This window comes from Tachypleus tridentatus, chromosome 13 (genome assembly GCF_004210375.1).
Source record: "Tachypleus tridentatus isolate NWPU-2018 chromosome 13, ASM421037v1, whole genome shotgun sequence".
NCBI classification, from domain to species: Eukaryota; Metazoa; Arthropoda; class Merostomata; order Xiphosura; family Limulidae; genus Tachypleus; species Tachypleus tridentatus.
Window position 1 is genome coordinate 113785980 of NC_134837.1, and position 19351 is coordinate 113805330.

Here is a 19351-nt window from a genome sequence, read left to right on the forward strand (position 1 = left end):
GTTTATGAACATGTGAAACTGAATGAGTGTTTAAATCTTTATCAGTACTACATATAACCCAATAAAGGTGACGTAAAATATTTTAAATAGATTGACTATTCTTTTTTAGGATAATAAAGAGCAATGATTAGTAGGGCACATTACAAGTACAGATGTTGATGTCATTTATGTCAATAATAACAGAAGACATTCCTGTCATGGGTAGATGTACATAAAAAAATGTGTGCATTACATGAAAGATGGCAGTGACAGCAGTTAAAAAAATGTTAAAACAGTTTTCACAGAATAGAAAAATAAAAAAATAAAAAAAAAAAAAGGAATGGTAATTACAGAAAATGATAATGTAAAGAAATATATAGGAAACAATACTAATATACAGGAAATAGAAAAATGAATAAAAATATAGGTGACATTAATATATAGGAAACAATACTAATACATGGGAAATAGAAAAATGAATAAAAATATAGGTGATATTAATATATAGGAAACAATACTAATATACGGGAAATAGAAAAATGAATAAAAATATAGGTGATATTAATATATAGGAAACAATACTTATATACGGGAAATAGAAAAATGAATAAAAATACAGGTGATATTAATATATAGGAAACAATACTAATACATGGGAAATAGAAAAATGAATAAAAATATAGGTGATATTAATATATAGGAAACAATACTAATATACAGGAAATAGAAAAATGAATTAAAATACAGGTGATATTAATAAAAAAATAAAAATAAATTACAAAGTTGTTTTGAAATTTTTTTAAGAGATGCACAAAGATCATTAATTCTAGGACTGAGAATGATGTCATACTGTTATAGATTTTAACAGTGCTATCCAATAAACATCCTTAATTTCTTTCTAAAAGTGGAAAAGATTCACAAATAACAATGAACAGTTATGTTGAAACTTGAGAAAATTAAATAACCTTAAACAATATCAAACCTAATGAAGGGCAGTTGCTTGAAACACTAGTTAAATAATGTAACTGTTTTTGTCCTTTTTTTTAACTTTAGGTGTTTATAAAAACAATATTTCTTTTGTGAAGTAAGAGAGGATTCCATATACCAGCACAGTGCTTCCTTGTACCTAGAAAAGCATGAGATCTGTACAAGTAAAACTTTATACAACCTTCCCTAACAATGGCTAGTGACCAATAAAAGCCAGCCTATTAACCTGAGACACACACAAGATCATCCTCTAATACAAAGAAAAAGCAATATGCAACAAAATTCACATAATACAAACTTGAAACTCCCTTGAGTTAAAAAAAGAGAAAACAGACCTCCATGATGGTCACTGAATATTAAAACTACTGTATATATATCAACCAGTCTCTGCATCAAGAAGACTAATGATTGATTTTCAGCCACGACCACTAAATAAATAGTTCTGTGAAATTTCCAAGAATATGGAAGCAGATTATTAGTCAAAACACAGGATAAAAAGTAATGAGTAACTAGTATCTAGTAGTTAATAAAAAAGTTCTCAATTAACAATCAGACTAAAGTGACCATACAGGTTACTAACCATGACAGTTCATGAGCATCAGAACTATGGGATGAACTAGACAAATACAAAAACTTGTTCACCATTTACCATTCAGAATACTAGACTAGACTGATGTTTCAGGCAAGACTAAGAAAAGAGGATTCTAAAGTATTCTAGAGATGTTTCTCAAGCAAATTAGAATGACCAAATACAAAGTTCACCAAAATAATTATAGCAGAAGTAAACAATCTGATTAACAATTACTTTGAAATTCTGTTAAAGCCTGTAGAAAGGTCCAGTGAATTAGTCAACAGAAAAAATATAAAAAAAAGAGAATAAAAGCAAATAACTTCATGAAGAAATCACAATTCCAAGAATTACGTGACAAAATAAGTCACTCTCACTTACAGCTGTGATAAGACATATAACTGGATTCCTCAAAGTTCAAGAGAGCGAAGTCAACAAAAAATGTATCAATTACAAACATGTATGTGACATTTATAATCGCAAGTACAAATACCATAAATACACTGAGGGCTGTCACTGACAATGAATGTAAATCTCGTGTATATATTTGGTTCCCAGATATATAAAAAGTGTTCTTGACTGAAGCCAACAGGCAAAAAATTCCAGATTAAAATGCACACAGAAGCATTTAAATGACATAGTCTTAAGTACTCACATCAGAAACTCAATGATGAGTAGTGTTGATAAACAAAATAACACTGAAAGCCATATCTGTTTATCTGATCAGAACAGCAGCATTTTAAAATTAATTTATATGCAAATTACTGAATTATGTGCAAAATTTAATTAAACATCTTTACAATCCATGCATGTGAATGAAATTAACATTATAGTATATAATTTAATGTTTATGTTATCCAAGTTTTAATTCTTTGTTACAACAGACACATTTAAAATAAATATTTTGCTCACATAGTTTGCTTGTCACATGATCCAAGTTATATAAAAAAAAATCTCCAATTTAACAGAAACTGACTAAACACATAAGCTCGCAATGCATACAACTGTCAAGATGCCAATGTGTTTTCACATGTCCTTTTGAGACATAGATATATGCAGTCTTAGAACTGAATCCACTGCAAAACAGAAATAGATTTTACAGCCTTTTATGGGTGCTATGCCAATCTTCTATACATTGGAAACAAAGTTATGATGTACAAGTAATTAGTTAATACAAGTGTACAAAGCTGTTATAAAGAGCTCAGTTTACACTTCACTCCACCAACAGTTATTATGAAATTGGTGAACAGTTTTTGTTCTAAAGTAGAAGTAACAGCCTGCAGTACTATTGTCTACAGCACTTACAGTGGTTTGTTACCTCATAATGCTATATTTAGAGACAGTTGAACTGTACTTAAATCTAATTTTTATATTTTAGTTGACTGTGTATAATTTATGTTTTAAAAATCATATTTGAGTGATTTAATGGTTTTTATAAGCTTAACTTGTTACATGGATTGTGAAAGCTTTATAAACAAGATGGTATCCATAAAAGCCATCCTGTTTTTGCAACACATCTATATGGGAAATTTGTCAAAATAACTTCCTCATAAAAGGCCTATTGGTATCAGTTAACATATCAGAATAAATAGTGACAAAGAATTTTAAAGGATAATTAAAAATAAACTATAAATGAAAAGATAAAGACGTTAAATTACGAATATGTGAAAAAGATGACTATACTAATAAATTTCTATAAAGATGTAAAAGGTATGTACACATTTTTATTAATTTGAAAAACATTTCCCTGCACTCTCTGTTGATGATGATAGAGTTAGTAATACGGTGCATAAAAGAGAAAAAAAAGTTCAAATATTTACCTTAAAAAACAGCAACTGATGTTCATTTATGAGGTTCTAGAGGTTATGCAAATGAAATGTAAAAACTGTAAGGTAAAAAGTATTCTTTATATAAAAATTACTTTGCATGTGAACTACTCAGAGTCCAAGTGTAAATAACTACATTAAATAATGAATTTTATTAGAAAAATCAAAAAATATTTACAAAATAAAACTTTTGCTGAAACTACTTACTTTAATGAAAGTTTGTTATCAAGTTTTAAGGAAATAATTTCATTAACTAGTTTCATTTTTGAAAGGCATTTCATGAGAGTTGCATACTTTTCTTCCTATGAGCATATATCATTCTTCAAGGTTTAATGTCTTCCATAATGTAACTGTTAATTACATATCTATATACATAATGTATGCATATGTTACATACGTATACAATATTAATGACTATTCTACAGCAACCACATAAAATGTATTTAGTCCAAAAGCAATGTTTACATTACTTGTAATATCTTTTAATATGAACTTAAATAGTAGACTTTTGTAAAGGTTTACTAACCTGCCTAAGATCAGCAAAGCACATCTGGAGTGTACCTTCTTCAAACCCTCTAACAGGTTCTGAATTAGCAAACACTATTGAAGACAAAAAAGAACTCAGTTTAGTTTATATCCATTAGTGAATAATTATTATCTGCATTTGTTTTGAAGGCCTTAACATAAAATATTTGGATTGCCAACACAATTCAGTTTTATTGAAGCATAAAATGCTGTTTCGTTTTTGTCTTTGATCTGCTTAAACATAGTCTAGAAAGCCAACCTCCAAATGCAGTGGAGATTGTGTGATAAGTTTATCAAAATGTGTGGAATAAGATTGACCTCATTTTGTAGAAACTTACTACAATGAAAGAAGTATTTTCATAATAATGCATTATTATGGCCATCAAAACTGAACATGATTTACAATGAAATAGTTCCAAGAGCAGCAGGAAGCCTGAAAATTGTTCTTAAAAGATAAATTAACCCTTAAACAAATAATACTGTGTAAAAGTATTAAGTATTCTGATTATTTACACAACTGAAAAATAAATAAGAACAAAACTACAATAAGAATTTCATTAATTAATCAACAACAAAAATAAATCTCTTCACAGAAAACTAAATTTCATTAAAAAAATACAATTCCTAATTGACCTAAAACTTTAAGAAGTTAATTATTCTTGGGTATCTTTGAAATTAGATTTTGATAAAAATGGTTTTATGTTTCAGATGTGGTTTAAATAAACAGTTTCAATTTTAAGGTAATAACATTAAAGTGTGATGGTCCATAAGGTACAAATTTTCCAAACTCTTAAAATTTCTTGATTTGCATATACTGTGTTAACCTTATTTTCCCAGATGTTAAAAGCTTTAAAAAATAACAACAAAAGCACTTTCAATTTTGTCCATAAATCATCCATAAAAAGATCATAGCATGATGTGTTTGCTAAATGACCAAATTCCATCTTCAGTCATTGTCTAATTCAGCAGAAATACCTTTGTTGCAATATATGGAAAATAGTCAAGTAAGAAAACTGTTATTGTATTAAAGTCTATCTTTATGCTATGCTGTTTGTGTCCCAGGAACCACAGTACTTACATTATACATACATTGTACCTCACTAGTATAACAACTGAATAACACAAGCAAAACCAGGTTAATATATGTGATTCATCCTCACTGTCAAGCTGAATTCAGAAAAAGTACACCTTACTTTAAGAGATGGGACTAAATATTTGTCCACAGAAAACCATCCTTTCCTTTTCACTACTGGCTTACGTTATACACTATATCTTATTAGTATGATAAAGCTGACTTAAAACTATAAAATGTTCAAAGTTGCATCACCTACTTCAATCTTTTTTCACATCATCTACCTTTGTATTAAACTCACTGACTCTTTAATATTTTGGGATCTTCTAGAAATTTTTCCCTCCATCCAGGATGTTTTTGTGGCCTCCAAATTAACAAGTTAGGACTGAGAGATGCCTTGGGTCTCTTTTACAACTGGATGATATATCTATATCGAGGCTTACAATATAAAATTGGATATAAGGAGCCTTGTTAATTTGGAGGCCAAGAAAATATACTGGAGAGAAGGAAAAATTTCTAGATGATCCCAATTTTCATGAAAATATAGGTGATTTTCAACAAAATAAGATATTAAGCAGGGCAACAGTGAAAGTTATGTTTCCTATACTGAAAATGTATTTCATATAACTAGTCTCATTTAGTGCTGCCCTTTATGTGACAAAAATGGAAGAAAAACATGCCACAAGCCTTTTTCCTCCCATCCTTTGGAAATCACTCATTTTAATGTCTCTCATGCAAATTATCATGGATAATCCTCCTCAAAGGAAAGTGCTATACACTCATTATACGTGTAACTTCCTCTATTCAGTTCTATCAAATTACTGTTTTGAGTTTTAGTGGAGAATTGAAGCACTCATTTTGAGTGGAGAGGAAGTACATTTTATGTATAGAAAAACTAACTTCTAAAATGGTACATCAGCTGTGCTTATATAATCAGATAGAATCACACACTGAATTGGTGCAAGGGAAGAAAAGAAGCACCCTTTGGAAGAGTACAAAGGACACACCTTGAGTCTAAAGAATTAGATATGAAGACATGATGTGGGAGACTACACTATTTCTAAACTAACCATACTCTTCACCAATCTGGGAAATGTGTTATATATTCTGGTAGACAAAAACTGAGAAGTAAATCCAATTAATATTGGAGAAAAATGGAAGTGTCTCCAGACACAAAGTGGCTAGGGCATGATAAACTGTACTTGACAAGTCAACTACATCCAAAATCTATGCTGCTGGAAACTGACACAGATAGAGAGGGTGGGTGAAGAATGAGGATCATACCATCTTCACTTAAAATTAATGAGACCAGAGGGGATATCAAACATCTGACTCCTGAAGAGAGCGTATGTTAAGAACAGAAAATGGTATATCAACTTTGAAAACCTGATGTCCTGGATTGAAAAAATGTATATGAAAGAGAAATTGACCAGAACCAACCTAAGACAAATAACATCCTCAGAATAAGCTACACAAAAGACAGTTGAAGGGAAAGAACCAGAACAATCCCAAGTTCCTCCACCATGCTGTATCAAGACGATTGTAGGACGAAGGCACCTACTGTTTGTAGGCCCTACCAGCCATATAAGTTAATCCAAAAAATTAACTTTTAAGGAAAATTTTCATGGACCCTATAGTTTTCATAGGCCCTAGGCACTGTGCCTAATAAATAATTCAGCCCTGCCTCCACAATACAGATAAAGTATAACTGAAGGAGGAAGTCAAACATCCATACTACAATGTGCAAAAACTTATGTATTTTGCTTTTACTCTATATCCAAAATCCAGCCAATGGATTTTCATCTGGGACCAGGATGATGAAACCCAACCAAACGAGTTAACTGCAATTTGAGGTCTCACTCCTTTGGTCTATATATATGATGTCATCTACACCAGAAGAAAACCACTTCCCTACTCTGCACTGAATTGTAGATATTTTATGCCATTAAACAATTCAGGACAATGCCCCACATTCCACTACCACAGTGACTTGGAATTGAAAATTGATAAGAACACCCAGCTCCACTAGAAAAAAAGGGAGTGTGATATGTGGTGGAAAGTTTGGAAATATGTCAACACCTCAGATAGTGAAATAGGTGACCATGAAACTGTTTTTAAAGTAGACCAAGCTGATTTATTCAATATAAGGCATGGCAGGACAGGCAGCTATCACATTCTGTTTTTCTCCTGTAGTCCATGATTGGTACAGTCTGGGATGGGTGTATTTGTGAAGCACTTTTGTTGCAAAGTTAATCCTCAAGCAACCTTGTTGAATACCCCATCTCAACAGTGTGCACTGAATGGCCATGGAATATATTTAGGTGCATACTTGATCAGGCAACACTTGCCATGGAGTGTGATCCAAACAGAGAATTGCAATGAGAATGGAAATAAGACCTCTGAAAATGTAGAAAAAGATGAAATATAACTTATCCAGGCTTGTTGTCACATGGAAGTCTAAAGAATAGTCACAGGTGGAAGACAACATCCTGAAGAGGAAGTAAAAAGCCTATGCAAATAATGAGAGAGAAACATATCACATGTAGTCCATATGCCTAAGAATTTCCTCTGACAGACAATGAAGATGCGATGCCAGAGAAAAGGTAAGATGCCTAATTTGATGAGAAGACACCTGGAGCAATGTATGGGAGGATAAAGAAACATAGGAATAAACCAACCAAATCAAAAGTTGAACCCATATGGTGGAAGGAGAAAAATCACAAACAGAAGATGGTTTCTAAGGGATAAATAGGTGGAAATGGAAATCATGAATGGAAGCTTCGCAATACAACAATGAAGAGCACATACAGGACACAGAAGGCCAGGAAATGGAAGGAAAGGAAATTGGAGTAACCATATCTAGCAGCCAAGATTTTATGGAGGAAAGAATAATCTGGATAAATAAAATATGTTAAATGATAAAGAGTATATGAAACATTAACAGCAAATAAATCAGACTGCCAACATCCATAAGCTAATAGGAGAAAAAACACCCACCAAGGGGAGCAACAATTTCATTATAAAACAAAAAAAGGAGACTGAGAAATTGATTGAAAGACTATGACAGATAGCCAGTCTTCAGTTTTAATAACAACAAACAGCTGGAATAGAAACTGTGAGAGAGATGATTTCTAGATTCAATGTTCTGTTGGACAGAAGGTCTTGAACTACCTCCGACAGAAGCTGGCTGTTAATGGGATCCTGAGGAAGAAGAAAAGAAATGGATATCTGTGATAAAAAGAGGAAGGTAAAGGAAGCATAGGACATGCCCAAATAATCCACCAATCTGTGGTGAAACATTGCCAAAGGGGAAGAAAGTCACACAACTGAGCTCCCATCCAGTTATCAACTGGTACTGTTGATATTATGATGATCTACACTGAAGAAAACACCTGGAAAGAGGAACAGGTAAAAGCTGGGAAGCACTAGGATGGGAAACAGGAATAGGGGCTTGTTCTTGATTCCAACTGTGGCAAATGAGCTACCAAAAACGAAAGGGTAGAGTGTTGATGCAGGTGTTCCCAGCATGCAATTCCAAAGTGTCTGGAATACGTTTGAAAATATACTAAGAAACAGAGCTACACATGATTCCCTAAGTGGGTAGCAAATAAGTCTGACAGAAGGCTGCATTTTGACCCAGTATGTTTCAACAACAGAAAAATTATGTATGCAAGGTGAGAGTAGAGAATGAAAAATGAGTCATCTTAGAAGTAACAAAGGAGAGGCTGTTCCTCAAAAACCTCAGGATTTTGGTACACAGTATCTGAAAGTAAATCTATGATAGATAAATACCACAAAAGTAAGGATAAGACAGAGGCATGGGTTAAAAGCACTGGAAATCATGGAGTACTCCCAAATTGGTAAAATAGATTCCAACACCTGTGAGTCTTAAAACGGATAGGCTACTTGATGGTTCGTCAAACAAACTATCCACAGCACATAGGAAGCAAGACATGCTGGAACTCTCAACCAATTATGAAGTAAAATGCTTTGTATGAACCCTAATAACCAAAGAAAGTGGGAAACTGAATAAGGTAAAGAAGAACTAAGAACTATCATACAACAAAAAAGGATGAGGATTGTAGGAAATCATAAAAAAGGATAAAACATCACATACCTGAGGCATCATATCTAAATACGCAATATTAAACCGAGCTGACTCTGCAGGAGGTGTATAGGGAAACATGAGAAAATCCTGTGGGAAAAGGCTATAAAAATCTTTCTCGGAATGAACAGGTTCAGATTGTTCATGAGGTGAATAACTTCAAGAGAAAGTGGCTGACTCACAAAACGATCAGTCTCTCATTGAATAATTGCTGATAATTCCATTAACAGGGTTTCTTGCAACTCCAGGCAAAGTTACAAAACCAGCACTCTGTGCTCTGTCTACCTCACGAGCTTCATAAGCACTCACGAATTTTTCAAAAACAAACATGTACAATATTATATCAACTATACTTTGCCTTACGGTGAAAACGTTTTCTGAACTGATAGAGTGTGATCACAATTAATTATACTTGTGAGAAGCCATTGTTAGTAGGCCTGTGATTTTATTAACTCTACGATTTTTCTATTCAGCCCCCTAGGTATCTTCATGGGAGAAAATAAATAAATTTCTTTGTCTTGTAATTCTGTTCCAACCAGTATGTAAACAGTTTGTTTATGATGCTTTCATTTTTTAATAATTTAACTCAAATTGGAGAAACTTAAGGGAAGAATAGAAACTTTTTAAATTCCCTATAAAATCCGAGATCTTGAAACATGCATGGAAATAAACCATATTCGAGAGGTAAAAATCATCAAATCTCATAATTTTGATGTTTTATAACTGTCATAACAATATCACTTTAGTAATAATCGGAAAGTACGCGTTGAATGATTTTATTCACTATAATTCAAGCCAATGTTTTGCTGTTGAACTGAATGACTGTCGTATATGGGACCTTGTATGATACACTTGTATCAGACGAAGGACTTTGATTATTGATGAGTGTTTTTGATACATTTATCCATGTTACACAAACATATTCTATGACTGGTCATGTATGTTCTGTAAAGTTTACATATGTTTATTGTTGAATATTCTTGTTTTAATCATCTAAATTCCTAAGGTAACTTGCTATTTTACAAATTCTGGTTTTTATGTTATATAGTGTGGTATCCAGTTTAATTTTAAATCAAAGTAACCCCTATGATTTTTTTATATTGTTTGTTTGTTTTGGAATTTCGCAGAAAGCTACTCGAGAGCTATCTCTGATAGCCGTCCCTAATCTAGCAGTGTAAGACTAGAGGGAAGGCAGCTAGTCATCACCACCCACCGTCAACTCTTGGGGTACTCTTTTACCAACGAAAAGTGGGATTGACCGCACATTATAACGCCACCACGGCTGGGAGGGCGAGCATGTCTGGCGCGACTCGGGCGCGAACCCGAGATCCTCAGATTACGAAGCGCACACCTTACCGCGCTAGGCCATGCCAGGTCCTTTTGTATTGTTACTTGTAAGAGAGTCACGTTTAGATATAACTGTAATATTAATATATTAATTTGTTTTCTTTTTGTACGATTTTGTAAATAATATGACTTGTATTTTGTGCGCATTTATTTTAATTCTCCACTTACTGCAGTTAAAATTCTATACTGTTTAGTAGTGGCCATTTCTTGCTGTTATATGTTTTTCGGCACTCTTCCAGACTGCAACATCACCTGTGAATTGCAAGATAAAAGTGTGGTTTGAGTCTTTCAGAGGCTTGTTTTTAAGTTATGTAATTTACCTGCCAGGCGAGTTGTTTGAACTATTTTCACAACAATAACTGTGATTATTTAGCAAGTATTATTGTGAAACAACAATACCTTATTTTGAAATAAAAATAACGTAAACATTAGGTTTTTTCACACATTTTTGAATTTGTATATTTTAAATTCAAATCAAAGCTGTTTAAAAATGGAATTGTGGTTTCTGTAGCCTCATCATAAATTTCACACCTTTTAGTTTCTGTACTTTGTCAGCTTTTAGTGTTTAATCCGTAACTTTTATCAGCTTTTAGTGTTTAATCCGCAACTCCGTAACTTTTATGATATATTGTTTGTGGTGTTTCTTTGTTGCCTCTAAGCATGTTGTGAAACAACAATATCTTATTTTGTAATAAAATAACGTAAACATTAGATGTTTTTTTCACACATTTTTGAATTTGTATATTTTATATTCAAATCAAAGCTGTTTAAAAATGGAATTGTGGTTTCTGTAGCCTCATCATAAATTTCACACCTTTTAGTTTCTGTACTTTGTCAGTTTTTAGCGTTTAATTCGTAACTTTTATCAGCTTTTAGTGTTTAATCCGGAACTCCGTAACTTTTATGATATATTGTTTGTGGTGTTTCTTTGTTGCCTCTAAGCATGTTGTGAAACAACAATATCTTATTTTGTAATAAAAATAACGTAAACATTAGATGTTTTTTTCACATATTTTTGAATTTGTATATTTTAAATTCAAATCAAAGCTGTTTAAGAATGGAATTGTGGTTTCTGTAGCTTCATCATAAATTTTACAACTTTTAGTTTCTGTACTTTGTCAGCTTTTAGCGTTTATTCCGTAACTCCGTAACTTTTATCAGCTTTTAGTGGTTAATCGGTAACTCCGTAACTTATATGACATATTGTTTGTGGTTCTTACGTCATTACAATATTTATAATATAACAATGAAACAGTATCTTAGCAACACAGATAATTAGGAGACATTTTGTAAAACGTTTAACATACTACTGCAAGGAAACTTTAAGATATAGAGATGGTGAAGTTCTTTTTCAAAACATTGCTTTTTATGGCATTATATGCTGTAACAATAGCAGTGCCTGGGCACATAAAACTTAAACCCGAAAATATTATACTTGGCGCCCCACAGGTTATTCCATGTGTCCCTGACAACTATAAGATCAAATGTTATACCTTTGATGTTTTCAGGTATTATTGGTTTGGCCCATACGGTGTAATAGAAACAGATGACGAGAAAATTCGCGTAAACAAAGCCACGGGTGATTTGATGATTGATAAATTTGATATTTCTGATGCCGGTGCTTATAAGTGCATTATTGAATACTCAAGAAACTGGGAGATAAAAGCACACAAACCAAATTCCATCACTCATTTCTTGGAAGGTAAATGCCTATAAGAATCGATTTTGGTAGTGTTTAGAAGTTAAAAAAAAAACACTTTATATTATGAATCGGATTCCATCCATTTTTACTACAATTTATGTAAAGTGTTATAAGTTCGATATATATTTAATGATTGTACATTAATTTTCCAAAATCCATGAAATCACCTTTCCAACTACCCACATACAGCTCACCGCCATTGTTTCCGCGTTAAACCTGAGGTGTTAAAACGTTGAAAATCAAACTTGTCTGGATATAAATTTATCATTACGAAATAATTTTTGGTTTATTATTATTATATACAATAACTAAATACATATAGATATATATGAATAAATGTAATCAATAGCATTACACAATTAATGAAATTAGACATTCCGTGAAGTCAGAAAACAAGATAACCTTATGTTAGAAATTAGAAAGGTTTTGTTGTTTTCTTTACAAGTCATAGAACAAATAATTTAAAAAATAAAAAAGTGTTGAATGATTTCTTTAATCGTCTGTGAAAATATTGAAATTATAAAGTGCTACGGTGTTAGAGCAGAAAAATGTTTCTTTTGTTACAAACACACAGTAAGTTCTGGTATTCAGAGACATTGTTTAGCCACTTTTCACATCCAAGCGATGAAACAATACATTCTTATCATTTGAAATAAGAAAGTTTGAAGAGCTTATTTGATTAACTATATCTGTTACTGAGCATATCTTTAATTCTGATCTGGGTAGACATCTTCATTTGTTGGAAGTTAATATTAAACACGTCACATATTAATGAAAAAAAATTCAACAATAAATACAGCACTGCGTGTTGTTTATTCGCTATTCCGTAAAGCAGAAAACACGCATGATTTCGTAAATAATTTTAATTTTTTTAGTTTATGTTCTTTCTCACGCTTCACTTTATTTTCCGTTCAGTCATGTTATATAAATTTTTAATTACGATTGTTTGTTTTTGAATTCCGCGCAAAACTTCACAAGGCTATCTGCGCTAGCCGTCCCTAAGTTAGCAGTGTAAGACGAGAGGGAAGGCAGCTAGTCATCACCACCCACCGCCAACTCTTGAGCTACTCTTTTACCAACGAATAGTGGGATTGACCGTAACATTATAACGCCCTCACGGCTGAAAGGGCGAGCATGTTTGGTGTGATGGGGATTCGAACATGCGACCCTCAGATTATGAGTCGAATGCCTTTACACATCTGGCCATGCCGGGCCTTTAATTACCAAAATTTGCGTTTTCATATAGCAAAGCTTCAAAGAGATATCCGCTGTACCTACCGAGGGAAATCGAACCCTCAACTTTAGCATTGTAAATCCTTATTTATTATTAATTATGAAAATACATTGATTTGAAACTTCCTGTGACTTACGATACAGTAGATAAAGAACAAGATAAGCCATCAACTATATTTGTTAGATTTTGTTTATACCTTACAGGATTTCCAGTGTATGAGCTTTGAAGAAGAAAAGTAGTTAATAATTTGTTATGAGCCTAAAGTGTCATATCAGGTCAAAAATTCCCCTAGTGGCCCAGCAAAATGTCTGCGTGCTTCCAATGCTAGAAACCGGGTTTCGATATCCGTGATGGGCAGAGCATAGATAGCCCATGATGTAGTGTTATGCTAAATTCCAAACAAACAGTGCAAAATATTATTTCTTATGTCAACAATACTTGAACTACAAAAAATCTTATACTTTATTTTAGCATGCGTACAACCTAATGAAAACCACCAATGTCCTGAAGGATTCACACTGAGAAATAACCTGTGTTGTAAGTTGTGCTTTCCTTTAAAGCGTTTATATGTGTGATCAGTAGTTGTGAATTCTAATTTTTAAATAAATCGAAAAAGGAAAAACTGTTTTGAACAAACTAAGCAGTAAATTAGTTATTATATACTTCATCCATTATTTTAATTTTAATTGTTAACATTGTTTATATTTCAAACTTTTTTCTTAGATCCAAGTCAAACAGAAACGGAGGAAGAAACATACGTTCCTTCTCCAAGGAAAAGTGAGTTATGCTACATATAAAATTACGTAAAACGTACCTTTAATGTGAGACAATATGTGTGGAAAGGTTGGTGACAAAATGTCGTGATGTAAAAATATTACTGTGACGATGTTTGTGTTGACGCGTGTTGTTCTTTCTTCCCATTAAATTTCTTCATTCCCTCATTCATGAAGGTAAAAAATGTAGTAAGGTGTGAAGACCCGATCTCTTATAATATTCCAGTACATTGTGGACATTATTTTCTATTCTAAATAATAAATCTCTTACCATTTCACCACTCATAGTAACTTAGGTAAAACATGATTCACCAAACCACGTCTATCATTCCCACTAATTCACTGTTCACAGTTTGAGCTTTTCTGTTGTCTGAAGTAAGTTTTTGGACCAGTAATTGTATGTCATAAGTATTTTTCTCCTCCTAGTGTTGTTGTATTATTTAAACCTTGACTATTTTAGAAAAACTGGTTGACTAGAGCAGAGTTTTAGATTTGTTTACAACAAAACGACCGTCCATGCACTTTCGCTTCGAATTGTTACCGATAGTTTTCCAATATATTCTCTTTCGTTTGTAGTTCATTTACACACTAATTACAGATTTCTTTGAATAGAGAAACATATAAACAGTATTCAGTTTACAAATTGCTAGTAAGTCAGTGTCAACAATCATACATCCTTGGAAGTCTGAGAACTCGTCACTTTTGCATTGTTACGAATATATATATCTGCTGTAATGGTGGTCAGTCATGTGACGCATCAAATGATTATCCTGATTTGATATGAAAACACAGTCAGTGTATTTGGTTGTCATAAGATATGATAAGTTAATATCTTTACTTGGATTATCAAGGAAGAAAGTAAATTTAAAGTGATACTTTACACTTCTTTACCCTTAATGTTTTATCCATGTGCATTAAACTTATACGTGTTTGAATAAAGAGTGGAACTTCTTCGATTCCAGTAACTTAGAACGCTGTGGTTATCTTGTTATTTTCACTGTAAGTATACCAAATGAAACGTAGCCTCCTCCAATACTATCATATAACAAAAACAAATTGCACAAAACTAACTTTCTTTTTAACTTGTATTTTTCCATTTCAGCACCATCCATGTTAGAATATCCGATTCCATTGGTAACTGCTGCAGTAGGAGTACCACTATTGTTCATTTCTTTAAGGCAAGAACAAAACAGTATTTTTTTATGTTTTGTTGAATAGATCTTAATATAATTTCTATGTTATTAATAGTTGAACCATGTGTGTATATACTTAATAATGAATTTATAGGGGCTGAGAAATAAAAAAAATGTTTGTTACTTTATTTTAATTAGAATGATAAATAATCAAAAGGTTACAAACGCTTGCATTAATAAGAAATATGTAAGGAGAAATTAGCATCATTAGTTTACAATAAAGTGTATTTTAAGTGTGGAGATTCACTTAAAGCTTAAATTGTGGATCACTTTTTAGGAGAGAACGTCTCTGTGGCTGTCGTTGTTAAATATTATTATTTCTAGATTATAATTATATTCCATTTTTAATTGACATAACACTAATGTACAAATAACAGTCAAATTAAATCATCTATGTTATTTATTCGCGCTTTTCTTTTGTAGTGTCATTATTTGGAAGTGCAATTCTTGTGGATGTGAAGCAGTAAAATCAGTGAACACAGAAGACCATGCGAATAAAGATGACAGAACAAAAATTAAATATTCACTTGTACCACAAAAAGATGAAGATCAGACTGTTATTAGAAACGAGAAGAGAAAATGTAAAAGTGTAAAAGAGAAGAGGGCCAAAAAAGTTCCGAATTTTCATCTTCCTAAAGTAAGTATTGTGATAACGGGAAATGTCATCACATTTCATACCGAGTGTCTGGGACTTACAACGCTAGAAACCGGCTGTCGATAGCTGTGGTGGGTAGAGCACAAATAGACGAACATAACAAGAATGTAATATACCTTCAGTCACATATGTTTACTTACTTTCTATACATTTTTATGTTGGTGTTCTGCGTGAAGTTTAGACACCGTTTTAAATATAATATATTAAGGTTATAAACTTTACACTCTAATCTTCCACCTCATAAGAAACGTTTCAATTTAATGGTGCGGTATCGATTTTTAGAAGGAAATTGTAGTCGGTTTAAATGGATACTTGATAACAGCTTCTAGAGACGTTGTGTGTAGATATATACATATAATACAGGTTTCTTCTTTATCATTGCATCCATCTCAATACATTTTTGAAATTGTTGTACTCTATTGACTCTGTTTATGAGTCATGTGTTTTCACAATTATTGCGCTATTGACACAGTTACGGATGAATCTTAACTTGGTATAGGAATACAACAACTTTATGCCATGTCGCTTAGCAACAAAAGTATAACCTGATATTCTTGTTAATCTATGTACTCAAAGTATAAAGTGAAATGTATGAACAACAAAATTGTAAAAATTACATATTTTCTACTGTATTAATATTTGGGAAGATGTATGAAAGATGCTTCTAATATGGCCATTTTAAAACGGCCATTTTAAAAGCTATTTCAAATTATAGTTCTAAGCCCGCTACGGGGAAAGGAAGGCGTTTTATCAGTATTTTATCTCATGGTTTTCATTGATCTGGTCATATATAAGGGAGACAATTCTTCATGTCGTTAGATGACTTTTCATTAATTATGAATTTACGTAAATTCCGTCCAGGGGACTAGTACTTGTGCTAGTTTTTAATAATATTTTCTTCATTACCATTCAAGCCGTCTCCAAACCTTTAATAAATGTTTATTCTATAGATTTGTACTGTATGACTCTGTTTATGAGTCATTACCTCGTAAAGTTGGGTTGTACTTATTCCATTTAATAGTAGAGAGACATATATACGTATGATGTATAATGTGAGGACTTCCATCCTTCATATACTACAATTGCTAATTTAGTATTGTAAGACTAGAGGGAAGGCAGCTAGTCATCACCTCCCACCGCCAACTCTTGAGCTATTCTTTTGCCAACGAATAGTGGGATTGACCGTCACATTATAATGCTCCCAGAGGTGTGACGGACATTCGAACCCACGACCTTCGGATTACGAGCCGAGCGTCTTAACCACCTAGACATTTATATTTGCTTATTTTCTTTTGCTGTTTAACAACCCGGCATTAGCCAAATTTTCTTTGCTTGGATAACTGTAGAACTTTGATGTTTCTTATCTGATGTTCAAACACCCCTTTCGTCATGCCAAAATTTTAAACAGCAGAAATTCTTTAACAAGTTGACATTTATGCTAGCTAGAAACTTTCTAATTAAAAACACTGGACTCATTTACGCACCACATAGAGTTTAAAAATGTATTTTATTTTACTTTTTATGAAGCATCATTATTATCGTGTTTGTATTGTTCTTGTGTTTTAGTTCAAATCGATATTGATGAATTTCGCAGCGCCATCTCGATGTTAAACTGCTTCCAAACAAATATTAAAATATTCGAATTTTAAATACAAAGGCACCTGTAGATTAAGGACATCTGGTGCAGCCCAGTAATACGACCGAATACTTATAACTCTAATATTCTGGTATTAATGCTCTTGGTGAGCAGACACAGATAGTTTTGTTTGTTTGTTTTGGAATTTCGCACAAAGCTACTCGAGGGCTATCTATGTTAGCCGTCCCTAATTTAGCAGTGTAAGACTAGAGGGAAGGCAGCTTGTCACCACCACCCACCGCCAACTCTTGGGCTACTCTTTTACCAACGAATAGTGGGATTGACCGTCACATTATACGCCCCCACGGCTGGGAGGGCGAGCATGTTTAGCGCGACGCGGGCGCGAACCCGCGACCCTCGGATTACGAGTCGCACGCCTTACGCGCTTTGCCATGCCAGGCCCACAGATAGTCCGTTTTGAAGTTTTCTGATAAAAAACCAACAAAACAACGTAGAGTGAAATTCTCGATAATTGCAGCAACTAAATTAAAATATACATCACGCAATTTATCATTCTCAAAAGTATAGTTGTTAGTACCAACGTTTTTTATTTCAATTTCTTTTCAGTTTGATTATTTTGAAATTCTCAAATTTCTAATAACGCTTGTTAGTAATTGTTTACATTTTATTCTGTTTAGTGCTAGAAAAATATGATACTTTCTACAGAGTGTTTCCCCAAAGTAAAGTTGTAAATATTTCGATATGCATAAGATAAACATTCCCTTCCCTTTTTACTTATTAGAAATCAATTTATAGAGTCAATTAGTTTGCTCAAAATTTGGATATTTCAATAAAAGTGTTGTTCGGAAACGTATTTTAATTGAGATCCACTAAATTGATATAGCCCAGTTATCGGTAGTTTCATTGTATTAATTTCCAAGAGGTAATTTCTATATAATGATAACTAACATCAACCTATCCTGATTCTTGTTATTTTTAGAGAGAAAGAAAGGCGAATGTTTTACCAACAGGAAGGACATCCAAAATAGTAATGTCTCAAATGAAATAACAAACATTATCACGAGTCTTGAAGGATCACATACAAAATATTTTATACCAATACAGCCTCATAAATATCAACCAATAATCTCATATATATCAGAAACTCTGTTAACTGAAAGGAAGGAGGTACCTTCACATTGTAGACGTAACAAAAAATTTAAGAAATATAAATCAAAGAGACCTCTTTACTTCAAAGAACTGCGAGATTTGTTTCATGAAAGGAAATCATCAGAGTCAGAGTGTTCAGACGTCTAGAGTAGAAAGAAAAATTGAGAAAAGTAAGCCCCTGAAACATATTTAGATCTACAAGAATTTTTTGACAAGTGTTTAACTGAATTAGAAAGCCAGATGCAAGACAACAACAGAAGAACTTCTATGATCGGACGATTTTCTTCACTAATAAGAGACAGTGGAACTCGATTTATGTTTTCTTGTCCCGAATTTTCACAAACTTCACATCGATAAAAAAATTAAAATAAAATGTATGTAAATAGAAAATAAAAAGTTATAGAGTATTTAAAAATTGTCTGTTTTATCGCGTTAAAATACATGTTTGTTTCAAAGAAAATGATTATTTATTACAGAAGCTTTATAAATTATAACTTCACTGTAGACACACAAGTTGGGGAAAAATGATTTGAAATTAGTAATTAATATTTTTGGATATACAAAACTGTTTAGTTTAAGAGTTATTATTCAATTTATTTGGTGAGTTAATATTTATTGATTTAAAAAAAAAGTGATTAT

General features: G+C 32.5%; 3 protein-coding genes across 32 annotated transcripts in view; 2 read left to right on the forward strand and 1 right to left on the reverse strand.

Moving 5' to 3' along the window:
* Positions 1-9548, reverse strand: part of LOC143240517 (exocyst complex component 6B-like) — a 59905-nt gene extending 50357 nt beyond the window's left edge. For 4 of the 27 annotated variants that reach the window (XR_013021798.1, XR_013021800.1, XR_013021802.1 and 1 more), the window contains exons 1-3: positions 9075-9546; positions 3887-3960; positions 3355-3419 (exon numbers count right to left, since the gene is read on the reverse strand). Coding sequence is in view for 8 of the 27 variants with exons in the window: in XM_076483071.1 (XP_076339186.1) it covers positions 9075-9143 (69 nt within the window). In the remaining 19 variants the exon portion in view is untranslated. Of the gene's footprint in view, positions 1-3354; positions 3420-3886; positions 3964-9074 lie in introns of those variants that run through there. The other 23 variants (XM_076483066.1, XM_076483058.1, XM_076483057.1 and 20 more) reach the window with 17 other exon arrangements.
* The window catches only part of LOC143239950 (nonsense-mediated mRNA decay factor SMG5-like), a 220519-nt gene that overhangs the window by 141344 nt on the left and 59824 nt on the right, over positions 1-19351 (forward strand). The window lies entirely within an intron of this gene.
* On the forward strand, positions 13490-19127 carry LOC143237966 (uncharacterized). Of its 2 annotated transcripts, XM_076477777.1 has the most exons (5): positions 13491-13882; positions 14069-14122; positions 15221-15296; positions 15735-15948; positions 18543-19127. In XM_076477777.1, the coding sequence occupies exons 1-5, from the start codon at positions 13771-13773 to the stop codon at positions 18609-18611; spliced, it is 525 nt and encodes a 174-aa protein (XP_076333892.1). In that variant the 5' UTR covers positions 13491-13770; the 3' UTR covers positions 18612-19127. The 2 variants fall into 2 exon arrangements, with proteins under 2 accessions (XP_076333891.1, XP_076333892.1); XM_076477776.1 differs by lacking the exon at positions 18543-19127 and having other exon boundaries at positions 13490-13882; positions 15735-16330.

Coding starts and splice junctions, on each gene's coding strand:
- LOC143237966 (XM_076477776.1), top strand. CDS start 13,771: ATGTCAACAATACTTGAACTACAAAAAATCTTATACTTTATTTTAGCA. Junction 13,883..14,068: donor ACTGAGAAATAACCTGTGTT/GTAAGTTGTGCT, acceptor CTTTTTTCTTAG/ATCCAAGTCAAACAGAAACG. Junction 15,297..15,734: donor CTATTGTTCATTTCTTTAAG/GCAAGAACAAAA, acceptor TTTCTTTTGTAG/TGTCATTATTTGGAAGTGCA.